This window comes from Entelurus aequoreus, linkage group LG11 (genome assembly GCF_033978785.1).
Source record: "Entelurus aequoreus isolate RoL-2023_Sb linkage group LG11, RoL_Eaeq_v1.1, whole genome shotgun sequence".
In the NCBI taxonomy this organism is placed as follows: Eukaryota; Metazoa; Chordata; class Actinopteri; order Syngnathiformes; family Syngnathidae; genus Entelurus; species Entelurus aequoreus.
The window spans coordinates 10671925-10690486 of NC_084741.1; the positions used below are offsets into that span (position 1 = coordinate 10671925).

The 18562-nt window shown below is 37.3% G+C and overlaps 1 protein-coding gene across 2 annotated transcripts in view; it reads left to right on the forward strand.

Annotated features, from left to right (window-relative positions):
• The window catches only part of LOC133659755 (cytochrome P450 11B, mitochondrial-like), a 33111-nt gene continuing 14549 nt past the window's right edge, over nucleotides 1-18562 (forward strand). Inside the window, exons 1-6 of one of the 2 annotated variants that reach the window (XM_062062453.1) lie at nucleotides 1-447; nucleotides 5482-5637; nucleotides 5726-5922; nucleotides 17729-17932; nucleotides 17998-18167; nucleotides 18231-18397. In XM_062062453.1, coding sequence (XP_061918437.1) covers nucleotides 137-447; nucleotides 5482-5637; nucleotides 5726-5922; nucleotides 17729-17932; nucleotides 17998-18167; nucleotides 18231-18397 — 1205 coding nt within the window. In that variant the 5' untranslated portion in view covers nucleotides 1-136. Of the gene's footprint in view, nucleotides 448-5481; nucleotides 5638-5725; nucleotides 5923-17728; nucleotides 17933-17997; nucleotides 18398-18562 lie in introns of both variants that reach the window. The other variant, XM_062062452.1, reaches the window with a different exon arrangement.

Consider the following 18562-nt stretch of genomic DNA (forward strand, 5'->3'; position numbering starts at 1 on the left):
TGTAAAATAACTGTTGTGAGTACAAGTGATAAATGGCGTGTATGAGACTCTTTTCCTTTTGATGCTTCTTCTCTTGACCCGCACACCTCCACGTCCATAAATCGTCAGCTCCTGTCAGGAGGTCCAAGGATGCCAGATGGAGGGAATAAACAGAGCCGACACCGGGCCCCCCACCACCAGGACCATGTCCAAGGTGGTGGGAGCGTGCGTCCGAGCCGGGCTGCGCCTGGGAGCGCCCAGCAGGGCTCTGGCGGTGGCGGCGGCGCCAGCACCCGGAGAGGGCAGGCGAGGTGCGGGAGGAGCGGACGGAGTGAGGAGCTTCCAGGAGATCCCTCACACGGGCAGGAGCGGATGGATCAACCTGGTCCAGGTCTGGAGGGAGGACGGCTTCAGGCTGCTCCACAAGCGCATGGAGAGGACCTTCCAGAACCTTGGACCTATTTACAGGTGAGGATGGACCCTCTTCAACACTTCCCAAATGACCCAAAAGGGCCACAAAAGTATATTTTTGTTCACCTTCAATGCTTTTATTTCACAAACTATGCAACATTTTCCCCACAAAAACAAATATTTGTAGACTTCAATCATTTACAACACGGATTTTCATTCCTTATTCTTGAATAACATCCACATTGTAGGCCCCTTGGACCCTCGGGGGCCCCGCTCATAAAAAGTGCTGAAAGTAAGTCATGGGAAATCTTTTTTTTCTTTGACTGTAAAATCATTCATTGATACTAACTTGTTATTTATTCATGTTTTTTATGTTTCATACCCTTTTTATCTTTTTATACCCTTTTTAGCAAAATAAAAATCTGTATTATCCTTTGCAAAAAATACAACGTGTGCAATATTTAAAAGTCAAATATTTGATATGAAATTATTGTATGTATATAAATATATATATATATATATATATATATATATATATATATATATATATATATATATATATATATATATATATATATATATATATATATATATATATATATATTAGGGATGTCCGATAATGGCTTTTTGCCGATATCCGATATTCCGATATTGTCCAACTCTTTAATTACCGATACCGATATCAACCGATACCGATATCAACTGATATATGCAGTCGTGGAATTAACACATTATTATGCCTAACTTGGACAACCATGTATGGTGAAGATAAGGTACTTTTTAAAAAAATAAAATAAAATAAGGTAACTAAATTATAAAAAAATTCTTGAATAAAAAAGAAAGTAAAACAATCTAAAAACAGTTACATAGAAACTAGTAATTAATGAAAATGAGTAAAATTAACTGTTAAAGGTTAGTATTATTAGTGGACCAGCAGCACGCACAATCATGTGTGCTTACGGACTGTATCCCTTGCAGACTGTATTGATATATATTGATATATAATGTAGGAACCACAATATAGATAACAGAAAGAAATGGGGGAGGGAGGTTTTTTGGGTTGGTGCACTAATTGTAAGTGTATCTTGTGTTTTTTATGTTGATTTAATAAAAAAAATTTAAAAAACCAAAAAAAAACCCGATACAGATAATAAAAAAAACGATACCGATAATTTCCGATATTACATTTTAACGCATTTATCGGCCGATAATATCAGCAGGCCGATATGTCCGGACATCCCTAATTTATATACATATTTTATATTTATATATATATATATATATTCAAAGTATGAAAAATGAATAAAATAAATATATTTATGTATATAAATAAATAAATAAACATATATATATATATATATATATATATATATATATATATATATATATATATATATATATATATATATATATATATATATATATATATATATATATATATATATATATGTATGTATGTGTGGGAAAAATCACAAGACTATTTCATCTCTACAGGCCTGTTTCATGAGGGGTTTTCCTCAATCCTCAGGAGATTTAAATAAAAAAATAAAATAAATTTTTTTTTTTCCTGAGGATTGAGGAAAAACCCCTCATGAAACAGGCCTGTAGAGATGAAATAGTCTTGTGATTTTTCCCACACATACATATTACGCTCTACCACGGTATCGAGCACTATTTTTTGGATATCTAATTAAGACATATATATATATATATATATATATATATATGCATATATATATATATATATATATATATATATATATATATATATATATATATATATATATATATATATATATATATATATATATATATATATATATATATATATATATATATATATATATATATACAGAAATATATTCTATTCATTTTTCGTACTTTGAATGCTTACATTTCTTGGTTAACTTTAGATCAATTCATTGACATTAAGTTATTTCTTTTTTTTTTTTGGTATATTTTATAACCTTTTTGTCAAAGAAACACTTTTTTTCAATGGCAAAAAAACACAAATCTTTCCCATGAATATTCCAAAGTCCAATATTTGATGTGAAGTACGTGTAGTCTTATTAGGTCAATCATTTATAACAAGGAGTGATTTTATGAATAAAAATCACCCTAATCACTTTCAGAAAATTGTTATTGGTGTGCATTGTAGGTCCCATTCATAAAAGTGTTAAAACTGAGTCATATGTAAATATATTTTTTATACTTTGAATGCTTAAACAAATCTTGATTAACTTAAGATCTATTCACTGATATCAAGTTTTTTATATATTTTATGTTTTTGAATGTTTTATGCACTTTGTATAAAAAAACACACAACAAAAGCACACAAAAAAACACATTTAAATATACTATAATATAAATATACAAATATTACAAAAAATATTACTAAATATACAAATATTTGATGCAAAGTGTTTTTAACCTGAAATCGATAAATACTTCATAACCATTTTAATTCATAATTATTTTTTGAGAATTGATCGTTTTTAATAAAATTCAACATTGTAGGTCCTTTGGACCCCAAGGGTCCCATTCATGAAAGTGTTAAAACTGAGTCATATATAAATATATTTGTGATACTTTGAACACATACATTTCTAGATCAACTTAATATCTGTTCACTGATATCAAGATTTTTATTGTACCTTATGTTGTTGTATGTTTTATGCACTTTTTGTATAAAAACAAACAAAACCCAAAACCCCACAAAAAACATATATAAATATATATCTATATATATGTGTGTATATATTCAAATATTTGATGAGAAGTGTTTGTAGCCTGAAATCGATCAATAATTCATAACAATTTTAATTCGTATAATTTTTTAAGAATTGATCGTCGTTAATAAAGATCAACACTGTAAGTCCTTTGGACCCTCGAGGGTCCCAGTCATAAAAGTGTTAAAACTGAGTCGTACATTTCTTGATTAACTTTAGATCAATTCATTGACATCAAGTTGTTATTATTTCTCTGCTTTTGCATATTTTATACCTTTTTTTTTGTATAAGAAGCACAACTTTTATCAATGGCAAAAAAAACACAAACTGCGCAATATCTTGCCCATGAATATTCCAAAGTCCAATATTTGATGTGAAGTAAGTGTAGACTTATTAGGTCAATTATTTATAAAAAGGGTGATTTTCATTCATAATCATTTTGTGGAAATTGTCATTGGTCTACATCAGGGGTCACCAACCTTTTTGAAACCAAGAGCTACTTCTTTGGTACTGATTAATGCGAAGGGCTACCAGTTTGATACACACTTAAATAAATTGCCAGAAATAGCCAATTTGCTAAATTTACCTTTAACTCTATGTTATTATTAATAATTAATGATATTTACACTTAATTCAACGGTTTAAAAGAGGAGAAAACACACAAAAAATGACAATTAAATTTTGAAACATAGTTTATCTTCAACTTCGACTCTTTAAAATTCCAAATTCAACCGAAAAAAAGAAGAGAAAAACTAGCTAATTCGAATCTTTTTGAAAAACTAAAAAAAATAATTTATGGAACATCATTAGTTATTTTTCCTGATTAAGATTAATTTTAGAGTTTTGATGACATGTTTTAAATAGGTTAAAATCCAATCTGCACTTTGTTAAAATATATATATAACAAATTGGACCAAGCTATATTTCTAACAAAGACAAATCATTATTTCTTCTATATTTTCCAGAACAAAATTTTTAAAAGAAATTCAAAAGACTTTGAAATAAGATTTAAATTTGATTCTACAGATTTTCGAGATTTGCCAGAATAATTTTTTTGAATTTTAATCATAATAAGTTTGAAGAAATATTTCACAAATATTCTTCGTCGAAAAAACAGAAGCTAAAATGAAGAATTAATTTAAAATGTATTTATTATTCTTTACAATAAAAACATTTTTTTTACTTGAACATTGATTTAAATTGTCAGGAAAGAAGAGGAAGGAATTTAAAAGGTAAAAAGGTATATGTGTTTAAAAATCCTAAAATCATTTTTAAGGTTGTATTTTTTCTCTAAAATTGTCTTTCTGAAAGTTATAGGAAGCAAAGTAAAACAAATAATGAATTTATTTAAACAAGTGAAGACCAAGTCTTTAAAATATTTTCTTGGATTTTCAAATTCTATTTGAGTTTTGTCTCTCTTAGAATTAAAAATGTCGAGCAAAGCGAGACCAGCTTGCTAGTAAATAAATAAAATTAAAAAAATAGAGGCAGCTCATTGGTAAGTGCTGCTATTTGAGCTATTTTTAGAACAGGCCAGCGGGCTACTCATCTGGTCCTTGCGGGCACCGCGTTGGTGACCCCTGGTCTACATTGTAGGCCCCTAGGACCCTAAAGCAGTGGTCCCCAACCTTTTTGTAGCTGCGGACCGGTCAACGCTTGAAAATTTGTCCCACAGACCGGTGGGGGGGGGGGGGGGGGGGGGGGGTGTATTTTAAAAAAAATAAAATTAAAATTTTTTTTTTTTTTTTTTTTTTTTTTTTTTTTTTACATAAATAAATACAATCATGTGTGCTTACGGACTGTATCCCTGCAGGCTGTATTGATCTATATTGATATAGAATGTATATATTGTGTTTTTTATGTTGATTTCATACATTTTTTATTTTTTATTTTTTAAATTCTTGTGCGGCCCGGTACCAATCGGTCCGCGGTGGTTGGGGGACCACTGCCCTAAAGGGTCCCATTCGTAAAAGTGTTTAAACTGAGTCATATATGAATATTCATTTTTTAAATACTTTGAACGCTTACATTTCTTGATTAACTTTAGATCAATTCATTGACATTAAGTTGTTATTTCTTTGTTTTTGTATATTTTATAACCTTTTTGTCAAAGACACACTTTTTCACAATGGCAAACAACACAAATCTTTCCCATGAATATTCCAAAGTCCAATATTTGATGTGAAGTAAGTGTAGTCTTATTAGGTCAATCATTTTTTACAAGGGTGATTTTCATTCATAATCATTTTCAGACATTGATCTACATGGTAGGTCCCTGGGGCCCTTTAGGGGCCCAATTGTAAAAGTAAGTCAGATATGAGCAATTTTTGGACTTCTTTCTTGATGTTGTCGTGCGTGAAAGAGAGAAGCTGGGCACTCAGAGCAGCGTGAACATCATGTTGCCGGGCGACGTGGCGCAGCTGTACCGCTCCGAGGGCCCGTACCCGCGGCGGATGATCCTGCAGCCGTGGGCGACGCACCGAGAGACTCGCCAGCACAGCAAGGGAATCTTCCTCAAGTTAGCCAGCATCCATTTTTGTCCAAAGCAGCCTGTCTCCTGGTGTCTCTTCCACGCTCATGGCGCCTCCCTGCTTCTCCCTCCCCAGGAACGGTGAGGAGTGGCGCTCCGACCGCCTCCTCCTCAACAAGGAGGTGATGGTGAGCGCCGCCGTCCGGCGTTTCCTCCCCCTGCTGGACCAGGTGGCCAGGGATTTCTGCCGGATGCTCGGGGACCGGGTGGAGGCCGCGGGCGGCGGACTGACGCTGGACCCCAGTCCGGACCTCTTCCGCTTTGCACTGGAAGGTCAGACGTCAACTCCGCCTTTGTCCGCAGGTCAACCTTCAGCTTGGTGGTGCGTTCAAGTGCGTGTGTGAAGGATGGGAAAATACTCATCTTCACATTTCCATGCATTGCCCGTGTCAAAAGAGCGCCACAGCACTTCAGGGTTCTGATAAGAGTGGAATTGGTCACATGGTATCGGTCCGATACTGTGGTATCCATCCTAATGGTATCGGTCCAATACTGTGGTATCCATCCTAATGGTATCGAGCCAATGCCGTGTTAGGGTAAAATTACACAACATCTGATTTCGAAAAAAAAAATGTGGGATATGCGGACCGTTTGTGTATTGCCTATTTATTTTCAATGGGGAGAAATTCCTGGAAATTCTGGCAAAACAGGGATTTTGGGGGGAAATGGGTAACATGTTTTTGCCTTCCATATGGGCAGTTGAAAGGTTGGAATCGGGTAAAAGATGGCGCAAAAATGGGAGAAATTTGGGTGTTGTAGAACTTTGAAAATGTCCACTGATTTGAATGAGAATTTCCTGGAAATTTGGAAAACACATGCACAATTGACATAGATGGTATGGATGCGTTGGTGATGGAATTTTTTCAATGGGTTCAGGAATGTTGACACAGTAACGCTTTGAATTGAGAATTGGGATTGTGGAATTCCCGGGATTTTCGGGAAAACTGGGAATTTGTTTCGAAATAAATCCCCAACTAAGAGGAATGTTTTGATGGGGGAATGGTTGGAATTGGTGGACAAATGTGGATTGTGAAAACTTTAGAATAAAAGGTGAAAATAGGGTTTTGGAAAACCGGGAACTCTGGGAATTATTGGAAATTTGTTTTAACTGGGAAAATGGTAGTTTGATTGTCCAGGATGAGTGGAAGGTGTTGAAAGTGGAACGGTCCGAATCGGGTGAGAAATGTGGGATATGCGGAAGTTTGTATATTGCCCATTTATTTTCAATGGGGAGAAATTCCGTGAAAATTGGGAATTTTGGGAAATATGTTTTTGCCTTCAATTTCCAGGGTGAGTAGTATGTGTGGACGGTTGAAAGGTTGGAATCGGGTAAAAGATGGTGCAAAAATAGGAGAAATTTGGGTGTTGTAGAACTTTGAGAATGTCCATTCATTTGAATGGGAATTTCCTGGAAATTCGGAGAAAAACAAAACAAAACATGTGCACAATTGTCATAGATGGTATTGATGGGTTGGTGTTGGAATTTTTTCAATCAGTTCAGGAATGTTGACGCAGTAACGCTTTGAATTGAGAATTGATATTTTGGAATTCCCGGGATTTTCGGGAAAACTGGGAATTTGTTGTAAAGAAATCCCCAACTAAGAGGAATGTTTTGATGGTGGAATGGTTGGAATTGATGGACAAATGTGGACTGTGAAAACTTTAGAACAAAAGGTGAAAATAGGGCTTTGGAAAACCGGGAACTTTGGGAATTATTGGAAATTTGTTTTAACTGGGAAAATGGTAGTTTGATTGTCCAGGATGAGTGGAAGGTGTTGAAAGTGGAACGGTCCGAATCGGGTGAGAAATGTGGGATATGCGGAAGTTTGTATATTGCCCATTTATTTTCAATGGGGAGAAATTCCGGGAAAACTGGGAATTTTGGGAAATATGTTTTTGCCTTCCATATCCAGGGTGAGTAGTATGTGTGGACGGTTGAAAGGTTGGAATCGGGTAAAAGATGGTGCAAAAATAGGAGAAATTTGGGTGTTGTAGAACTTTGAGAATGTCCATTCATTTGAATGGGAATTTCCTGGAAATTTTGAATAAAAAAAACCAAAATAAATGGTAGTTTGATTGTCCAGGATGAGTGGAAGGTGTTGAAAGTGGAACGGTCCGAATCGGGTGAGAAATGTGGGAAATGCGGAAGTTTGTATATTGCCCATTTATTTTCAATGGGGAGAAATTCCAGGAAAACTGGGAATTTTGGGAAATATGTTTTTGCCTTCAATTTCCAGGGTGAGTAGTATGTGTGGACGGTTGAAAGGTTCGAATCGGGTAAAAAATGGTGCAAAAACGTGAGAAAATTGGGTGTTGTAGAACTTTGAAACCGTCCATTCATTTGAATGGGAATTTCCTGGAAATTTTGAATAAAAAAAACCAAAATAAATGGTAGTTTGATTTTCCAGGATCAGTGGAAGGTGTTGAAAGTGGAACGGTCCGAATCGGGTGAGAAATGTGGGATATGCGGAAGTTTGTATATTGCCCATTTATTTTCAATAGGGAGAAATTCCGGGAAAACTGGGAATTTTGGGAAATATGTTTTTGCCTTCCATATCCAGGGTGAGTAGTATGTGTGGACGGTTGAAAGGTTGGAATCGGGTAAAAGATGGTGCAAAAATAGGAGAAATTTGGGTGTTGTAGAACTTTGAGAATGTCCATTCATTTGAATGGGAATTTCCTGGAAATTCGGAGAAAAACAAAACAAAACATGTGCACAATTGTCATAGATGGTATGGATGGGTTGGTGTTGGAATTTTTTCAATGGGTTCAGGAATGTTGACGCAGTAACGCTTTGAATTGAGAATTGATATTTTGGAATTCCCGGGATTTTCGGGAAAACTGGGAATTTGTTGTAAAGAAATCCCCAACTAAGAGGAATGTTTTGATGGGGGAATGGTTGGAATTGGTGGACAAATGTGGACTGTGAAAACTTTAGAACAAAAGGTGAAAATAGGGCTTTGGAAAACCGGGAACTCTGGGAATTATTGGAAAAAATTTTTAACTGGGAAAATGGTAGTTTGATTGTCCAGGATGAGTGGAAGGTGTTGAAAGTGGAACGGTCCGAATTGGGTGAGAAATGTGGGATATGCGGAAATTTGTATATTGCCCATTTATTTTCAATGGGGAGAAATTCCAGGAAAACTGGGAATTTTGGGAAATATGTTTTTGCCTTCAATTTCCAGGGTGAGTAGTATGTGTGGACGGTTGAAAGGTTCGAATCGGGTAAAAAATGGTGCAAAAACGTGAGAAAATTGGGTCTTTTAGAACTTTGAAACTGTCCATTCATTTGAATGGGAATTTCCTGGAAATTTTGAATAAAAAAAACCAAAATAAATGGTAGTTTGATTGTCCAGGATGAGTGGAAGGTGTTGAAAGTGGAACGGTCCGAATTGGGTGAGAAATGTGGGATATGCGGAAGTTTGTATATTGCCCATTTATTTTCAATGGGGAGAAATTCCAGGAAAACTGGGAATTTTGGGAAATATATTTTTGCCTTCAATTTCCAGGGTGAGTAGTATGTGTGGACGGTTGAAAGGTTCGAATCGGGTAAAAAATGGTGCAAAAACGTGAGAAAATTGGGTGTTGTAGAACTTTGAAACTGTCCATTCATTTGAATGGGAATTTCCTGGAAATTTTGAATAAAAAACAACAAAATAAATGGTAGTTTGATTGTCCAGGATGAGTGGAAGGTGTTGAAAGTGGAACGGTCCGAATCGGGTGAGAAATGTGGGATATGCGGAAGTTTGTATATTGCCCATTTATTTTCAATGGGGAGAAATTCCGGGAAAACTGGGAATTTTGGGAAATATGTTTTTGCCTTCCATATCCAGGGTGAGTAGTATGTGTGGACGGTTGAAAGGTTGGAATCGGGTAAAAGATGGTGCAAAAATAGGAGAAATTTGGGTGTTGTAGAACTTTGACAATGTCCATTCATTTGAATGGGAATTTCCTGGAAATTCGGAGAAAAACAAAACAAAACATGTGCACAATTGTCATAGATGGTATGGATGGGTTGGTGTTGGAATTTTTTCAATGGGTTCAGGAATGTTGACGCAGTAACGCTTTGAATTGACAATTGATATTTTGGAATTCCCGGGATTTTCGGGAAAACTGGGAATTTGTTGTAAAGAAATCCCCAACTAAGAGGAATGTTTTGATGGTGGAATTGTTGGAATTGGTGGACAAATGTGGACTGTGAAAACTTTAGAACAAAAGGTGAAAATAGGGCTTTGGAAAACCGGGAACTCTGGGAATTATTGGAAATTTGTTTTAACTGGGAAAATGGTAGTTTGATTGTCCAGGATGAGTGGAAGGTGTTGAAAGTGGAACGGTCCGAATCGGGTGAGAAATGTGGGATATGCGGAAGTTTGTATATTGCCCATTTATTTCCAATGGGGAGAAATTCCGGGAAAATTGGGAATTTTGGGAAATATGTTTTTGCCTTCAATTTCCAGGGTGAGTAGTATGTGTGGACGGTTGAAAGGTTGGAATCGGGTAAAAGATGGTGCAAAAATAGGAGAAATTTGGGTGTTGTAGAACTTTGAGAATGTCCATTCATTTGAATGGGAATTTCCTGGAAATTCTGAGAAAAACAAAACAAAACATGTGCACAATTGACATAGATGGTATGGATGGGTTGGTGTTGGAATTTGTTCAATCAGTTCAGGAATGTTGACGCAGTAACGCTTTGAATTGAGAATTGATATTTTGGAATTCCCGGGATTTTCGGGAAAACTGGGAATTTGTTGTAAAGAAATCCCCAACTAAGAGGAATGTTTTGATGGTGGAATGGTTGGAATTGGTGGACAAATGTGGACTGTGAAAACTTTAGAACAAAAGGTGAAAATAGGGCTTTGGAAAACCAGGAACTCTGGGAATTATTGGAAAAAAAATGTAACTTGGAAAATGGTAGTTTGATTGTCCAGGATGAGTGGAAGGTGTTGAAAGTGGAACGGTCCGAATCGGGTGAGAAATGTGGGATATGCGGAAGTTTGTATATTGCCCATTTATTTTCAATGGGGAGAAATTCCGGGAAAACTGGGAATTTTGGGAAATATGTTTTTGCCTTCCATATCCAAGGTGAGTAGTATGTGTGGACGGTTGAAAGGTTGGAATCGGGTAAAAGATGGTGCAAAAATAAGAGAAATTTGGGTGTTGTAGAACTTTGAGAATGTCCATTCATTTGAATGGGAATTTCCTGGAAATTCGGAGAAAAACAAAACAAAACATGTGCACAATTGTCATAGATGGTATGGATGGGTTGGTGTTGGAATTTTTTCAATGGGTTCAGGAATGTTGACGCAGTAACGCTTTGAATTGACAATTGATATTTTGGAATTCCCGGGATTTTCGGGAAAACTGGGAATTTGTTGTAAAGAAAACCCCAACTAAGAGGAATGTTTTGATGGGGGAATGGTTGGAATTGGTGGACAAATGTGGACTGTGAAAACTTTAGAACAAAAGGTGAAAATAGGGCTTTGGAAAACCGGGAACTCTGGGAATTATTGGAAATTTGTTTTAACTGGGAAAATGGTAGTTTGATTGTCCAGGATGAGTGGAAGGTGTTGAAAGTGGAACGGTCCGAATTGGGTGAGAAATGTGGGATATGCGGAAGTTTGTATATTGCCCATTTATTTTCAATGGGGAGAAATTCCAGGAAAACTGGGAATTTTGGGAAATATGTTTTTGCCTTCAATTTCCAGGGTGAGTAGTATGTGTGGACGGTTGAAAGGTTCGAATCGGGTAAAAAAAAATGGTGCAAAAACGTGAGAAAATTGGGTGTTGTAGAACTTTGAAACTGTCCATTCATTTGAATGGGAATTTCCTGGAAATTTTGAATAAAAAAAAACCAAAATAAATGGTAGTTTGATTGTCCAGGATGAGTGGAAGGTGTTGAAAGTGGAACGGTCCGAATCGGGTGAGAAATGTGGGATATGCGGAAGTTTGTATATTGCCCATTTATTTTCAATGGGGAGAAATTCCAGGAAAACTGGGAATTTTGGAAAATATGTTTTTGCCTTCAATTTCCAGGGTGAGTAATATGTGTGGACGGTTGAAATGTTCGAATCGGGTAAAAAATGGTGCAAAAACGTGAGAAAATTGGGTGTTGTAGAACTTTGAAACTGTCCATTCATTTGAATGGGAATTTCCTGGAAATTTTGAATAAAAAAACCCAAAATAAATGGTAATTTGATTGTCCAGGATGAGTGGAAGGTGTTGAAAGTGGAACGGTCCGAATTGGGTGAGAAATGTGGGATATGCGGAAGTTTGTATATTGCCCATTTATTTTCAATGGGGAGAAATTCCAGGAAAACTGGGAATTTTGGGAAATATGTTTTTGCCTTCAATTTCCAGGGTGAGTAGTATGTGTGGACGGTTGAAAGGTTCGAATCGGGTAAAAAATGGTGCAAAAACGTGAGAAAATTGGGTGTTGTAGAACTTTGAAACTGTCCATTCATTTGAATGGGAATTTCCTGGAAATTTTGAAAAATAAAATAAAAAATAAATGGTAGTTTGATTGTCCAGGATGAGTGGAAGGTGTTGAAAGTGGAACGGTCCGAATTGGGTGAGAAATGTGGGATATGCAGAAGTTTGTATATTGCCCATGTATTTTCAATGGGGAGAAATTCCAGGAAAACTGGGAATTTTGGAAAATATGTTTTTGCCTTCAATTTCCAGGGTGAGTAATATGTGTGGACGGTTGAAATGTTCGAATCGGGTAAAAAATGGTGCAAAAACGTGAGAAAATTGGGTGTTGTAGAACTTTGAAACTGTCCATTCATTTGAATGGGAATTTCCTGGAAATTTTGAATAAAAAAACCCAAAATAAATAAAAAACAAAATATATATATATATATATATATATAGACACAATAGCACAATTGTACCAGATGTTATGAATGGGTTGGTGTTGGAAATGTTTGAATTGGTTCAGGAATGTTGACGTAGTAACGCTTTGAATTGGGAATTGGTATTTTGGAATTCCTGGAATTTCAGGAAAAGTGGGAATTTGTTCAAAAGAAAAAACAACTTTTGATTTCCCAACTAAGAGGAACGTTTTAATGGTGGAATGGTTGGAATTGGATGACAAATGTGAACTATGAAAACTTTATAACAAAAGGTGAAAGTAGGGCTTTGGAAAACCGGGAACTCTGGGAATTCCTGGAATTTCTTTTAACTTGGTAAAATCATACTTGGATTTTCCAGGACAAGTGGAAGGTGTTGAAAGTAAAACGGTTCCAATCGGGTGAGAAATGTGTGACGTATGGAAGTTTGTATATTGCCCATTTATTTTCAATGGTAGGAAATTCCTGGAAATTCCAGGAATTTTGGGAAATATATTTTTGCCCTCAATATCTGAACTGGGTAAAAAAAAATGGTGCAAAAACGGGAAAAATGTGGGTGTTGTGGAACTTTGAAAATATCCATTCATTTGAAAGGGAATTTCCTGGAAATGTTTAAATAAATAAAAAAATATAGACTCAATAACACAATTGTCCCAGATGTTATTAATCCACAATCAATAAGACATAGTCCAATATCAAAAAGACTTAGTCCACAGTCAATAGGACTTAGTCCATGGTCAATAGGACATGGTCCACAGTCAATAAGACTTAGTCCACAACCAATAAGACTTAGTCCAATATCAAAAAGACTTAGTCCACAGTCAATAGGACTTAGTCCACAGTCAATAGGACATGGTCCACAGTCAATAAGACTTAGTCCACAACCAATAAGACTTAGTCCAATATCATAAAGACTTAGTCCACAGTCAATAAGACATAGCCCACAGTCAATAAGATATAGTACACAGTCAAAAAGAAATAGTCCACGGTCAATAAGATATAGTCCACAATCAGTAAAACATAGTCCACAACCAATAAGGCATTGTCCACAGTCAATAAGACATAGTACAAAGTCAATGAAACTTAGTCCACAATCAATAAGACATAGTCCAAAGTCAATGAGACTTAGTCCACAATCAATAAGACATAGTCCACAGTCAATGAGACTTAGTCCACAATCAATAAGACATAGTCCACAGTCAATAAGACATAGTCCAATACCAATAAGACTTAGTCCGCAATCAATAAGGCATAGTCCACAGTCAATAGGACATAGTCCACAACCAATAAGACTTAGTCCGCAATGAATAAGACATAGTCCACAGTCAATAAGACATAGTCCACAACCAATAAGACGTAGTCCACAATCAATATAAGACATAGTACACAGTCAATACGACATAGTCCACAGTCAATAAGACTTAGTCCAATATCAAAAAGACTTAGTCCACAGCCAATAGGACATAGTCCACAGTCAATAAGACTTAGTCCAATATCAAAAAGACTTAGTCCACAATCAACAAGGCATAGTCCACAGTCAATAAAACTTAGTTTAATATCAATAAGACTTAGTCTACAGTCAATAAGACATAGTCCAGAGTCAATAGAACATAGTCCACAATCAATAAGACATAGTCCACAGTCAATAAGACTTAGTCCATAGTCAATAGAACATAGTCCACAATCAATAAGACATACAGTAGTCCACAATGAAAAACAATCAATAGGACCTAGTCCACAATCAGAAGTGCTTAGTCCACACAAAACAACCTAGTCCATAATTAAAATACCTCTGTCAATAATCAATAAGACATGGCCCACAATGAAAAGGTCAAAGTCCACAATGAACTAGTCTACAATTAATAAGACATAGTCCATAGTCAAACTAACCTAGTTCACAATGAACATATCTCAGTCAACAATCACTAAAACATAGTTCACAATCAAAAAGACCTAGTCCACAATGAAAAGGTCCTACTCCACAATTAAAAGGCCACACAGTCCACTATGAAAAGGGCCTAGCCCACAATGAAAAACTCACAATTCACCATGAAAAAGACTTAGTCCACAATCAAAAAGAGTTAGTCCAAAATCAAAAAGGCCTAGTCCACAATGAAAAGGTCAAAGTCCACAACGAAAATGAACTAGTCCACAATCAATAAGACATAGTCCACGATCAAAACTACCAAGTCCACAATGAAAATGTCTCAGTCAACAGTCAATAAAACATAGTCCACAATGAAGATGTCTTAGTACACATTGGAAAGTACATATTCCACAATCAAAAAGACCTAGTCTACAATCAAAAGGACCTAATTCACAATGAAAGGTTCCTAGTTCATAATTAAAAGGTCACAGGCCACAATCAATAAGACATAGTCCACAATAAAAAAGGACCTAGTCCACATTCAAAAGGACTTACTCCACATTGAAATGGTCCAAGCCCAAAATCAAAAGGACTTAGTCCATAATCAAAAGGTCCAAGTCCACAATGAGACGGACCCAGTCCACAATGAAAAGGCCCTAGTCCACAATCAATAAGTGATAGTCCACAATCAAAAGGACCTAGTCCATACTCAAAATGACTTAGTCCACAATAAAAAGATCCAAGTCCACAATTAAGAGGTTCAAGTCCACAATCAAACGGACCTAGTCCACGATCAAAATGTTCAAGACTACAATGAAAAAGTCCTAGTCAACAAACAAAAGGTCCTAGTCCAAAATGAAAAGGTCCAAGTCCACAATCAAAGGGTTCAAGTCCACAATGAAAAAGTCCTAGTCAACAATCAAAAGGTCTTAGTCCCCAATTATAAGGTTCAAATCCACAATTATAAGGTTCAAGTCCACAATGATTAAGTCCTAGTCCACAATCAAAAGGTCCTTGTCCACAATCAAATTGTCTTAGTCCACAATCAAAAGGTTCAAGTTCACAATGAAAAAGTCCTGGTCAACAATGAAAAGGTCCTAGTCCACATTGGAAAGTACATATTCCACAATCAAAAAGACCTAGTCTACAATCAAAAGGATCTAATTCACAATGAAAGGTTCCTAGTTCATAATTAAAAGGTCACAGGCCACAATCAATAAGACATAGTCCACGATAAAAAAGGACCTAGTCCACATTCAAAAGGACTTACTCCACATTGAAATGGTCCAAGCCCAAAATCAAAAGGACTTAGTCCATAATCAAAAGGTCCAAGTCCACAATGAGACGGACCCAGTCCACAATGAAAAGGCCCTAGTCCACAATCAATAAGTGATAGTCCACATTCAAAAGGACCTAGTCCATACTCAAAATGACTTAGTCCACAATAAAAAGATCCAAGTCCACAATTAAGAGGTTCAAGTCCACAATCAAACGGACCTAGTCCACGATCAAAATGTTCAAGACTACAATGAAAAAGTCCTAGTCAACAAACAAAAAGTCCTAGTCCAAAATGAAAAGGTCCAAGTCCACAATCAAAGGGTTCAAGTCCACAATGAAAAAGTCCTAGTCAACAATCAAAAGGTCTTAGTCCCCAATTATAAGGTTCAAATCTACAATTATAAGGTTCAAGTCCACAATGATTAAGTCCTAGTCCACAATCAAAAGGTCCTTGTCCACAATCAAATTGTCTTAGTCCACAATCAAAAGGTTCAAGTCCGCAATGAAAAAGTCCTGGTCAACAATGAAAAGGTCCTAGTCCACATTGGAAAGTACATATTCCACAATCAAAAAGACCTAGTCTACAATCAAAAGGACCTAATTCACAATGAAAGGTTCCTAGTTCATAATTAAAAGGTCACAGGCCACAATCAATAAGACATAGTCCACAATAAAAAAGGACCTAGTCCACATTCAAAAGGACTTACTCCACATTGAAATGGTCCAAGCCCAAAATCAAAAGGACTTAGTCCATAATCAAAAGGTCCAAGTCCACAATGAGACGGACCCAGTCCACAATGAAAAGGCCCTAGTCCTCAATCAATAAGTGATAGTCCACAATCAAAAGGACCTAGTCCATACTCAAAATGACTTAGTCCACAATAAAAAAGATCCAAGTCCACAATTAAGAGGTTCAAGTCCACAATCAAACGGACCTAGTCCACGATCAAAATGTTCAAGACTACAATGAAAAAGTCCTAGTCAACAAACAAAAGGTCCTAGTCCAAAATGAAAAGGTCCAAGTCCACAATCAAAGGGTTCAAGTCCACAATGAAAAAGTCCTATTCAACAATCAAAAGGTCTTAGTCCCCAATTATAAGGTTCAAATCCACAATTATAAGGTTCAAGTCCACAATGATTAAGTCCTAGTCCACAATCAAAAGGTCCTTGTCCACAATCAAATTGTCTTAGTCCACAATCAAAAGCTTCAAGTCCATAATGAAAAAGTCCTGGTCAACAATGAAAAGGTCCTAGTCCACATTGGAAAGTACATATTCCACAATCAAAAAGACCTAGTCTACAATCAAAAGGACCTAATTCACAATGAAAGGTTCCTAGTTCATAATTAAAAGGTCACAGGCCACAATCAATAAGACATAGTCCACAATAAAAAAGGACCTAGTCCACATTCAAAAGGACTTACTCCACATTGAAATGGTCCAAGCCCAAAATCAAAAGGACTTAGTCCATAATCAAAAGGTCCAAGTCCACAATGAGACGGACCCAGTCCACAATGAAAAGGCCCTAGTCCACAATCAATAAGTGATAGTCCACATTCAAAAGGACCTTGTCCATACTCAAAATGACTTAGTCCACAATAAAAAGATCCAAGTCCACAATTAAGAGGTTCAAGTCCACAATCAAATGGACCTAGTCCACGATCAAAATGTTCAAGACTACAATGAAAAAGTCCTAGTCAACAAACAAAAAGTCCTAGTCCAAAATGAAAAGGTCCAAGTCCACAATCAAAGGGTTCAAGTCCACAATGAAAAAGTCCTAGTCAACAATCAAAAGGTCTTAGTCCCCAATTATAAGGTTCAAATCCACAATTATAAGGTTCAAGTCCACAATGATTAAGTCCTAGTCCACTATCAAAAGGTCCTTGTCCACAATCAAATTGTCTTAGTCCACAATCAAAAGCTTCAAGTCCACAATGAAAAAGTCCTGGTCAACAATGAAAAGGTCCTAGTCCACATTGAAAACTTCCAAGTCCTAAGTCACAGGTCATGCAGGTCTCCAGAAGAAGAAGAAAGAAATGAGTTGAAAGTGATCTGACCTTTCACCCCTGACCTCTGACCCGGTGTAGCCAGCTGCCATGTTCTCTACGGCGAGCGTGTGGGCCTCTTCTCCTCCTCGCCCTCGCTGGAGTCAGAGAAGTTCATCGTGGCGGTGGAGAGAATGTTGGCCACGACTCCGCCCCTCCTCTACCTGCCCGCCTCCCTGCTGGAACGCGTGGGCGCCCCCCTGTGGACTCAGCACGCCGCAGCCTGGGACCACATCTTCAGCCAAGGTACGGCGTCGGAGGAACGGACGGACGGACGTCTGCTCCCTGTCACTGAACTTGTGGTCCTCCAGCCGAGAGCAGCATCCAGAGGTGCTTCCGGCGCTTGTCCTCCGAGGTGGCCGCCGGGACCAAGACAGACCGGTACAGCGGCGTTCTGGGACAACTGCTGGAGAAAGGACAGCTGTCTCAGGACCTCATCAAGGCCAACATCACTGAGCTGATGGCTGGAGCTGTGGACACGGTGAGTGTGGGTCTCTGTGTGGGTGTGTTTGTGTGTGTTGATGTTGTGTTGCCGTGTCCCCAGACTGCGGTCCCCCTGCAGTTCGCTCTGTTCGAGTTGAGTCGCAACGCGGACGTGCAGGACAGCGTGAGGCAGCAGGTGAAGGCGTCGTGGGCTCAAGCAGGCGGTGATCCTCAAAAAGCCCTGCAGGGGGCGCCACTGCTTAAAGGCACCGTGAAGGAGATTCTAAGGTACACAAAACACGGGACTTAACTTTGTGTACAGAAGTTTTTATCATCCATCCATCCATCCATCTTCCTCCGCTTATCCGAGGTCGGGTCGCAGGGGCAGTAGCTTAAGCAGGGAAGCCCAGACTTCCCTCTCCCCAGCCACTTTGTCCAGCTCCTCCCGGGGGA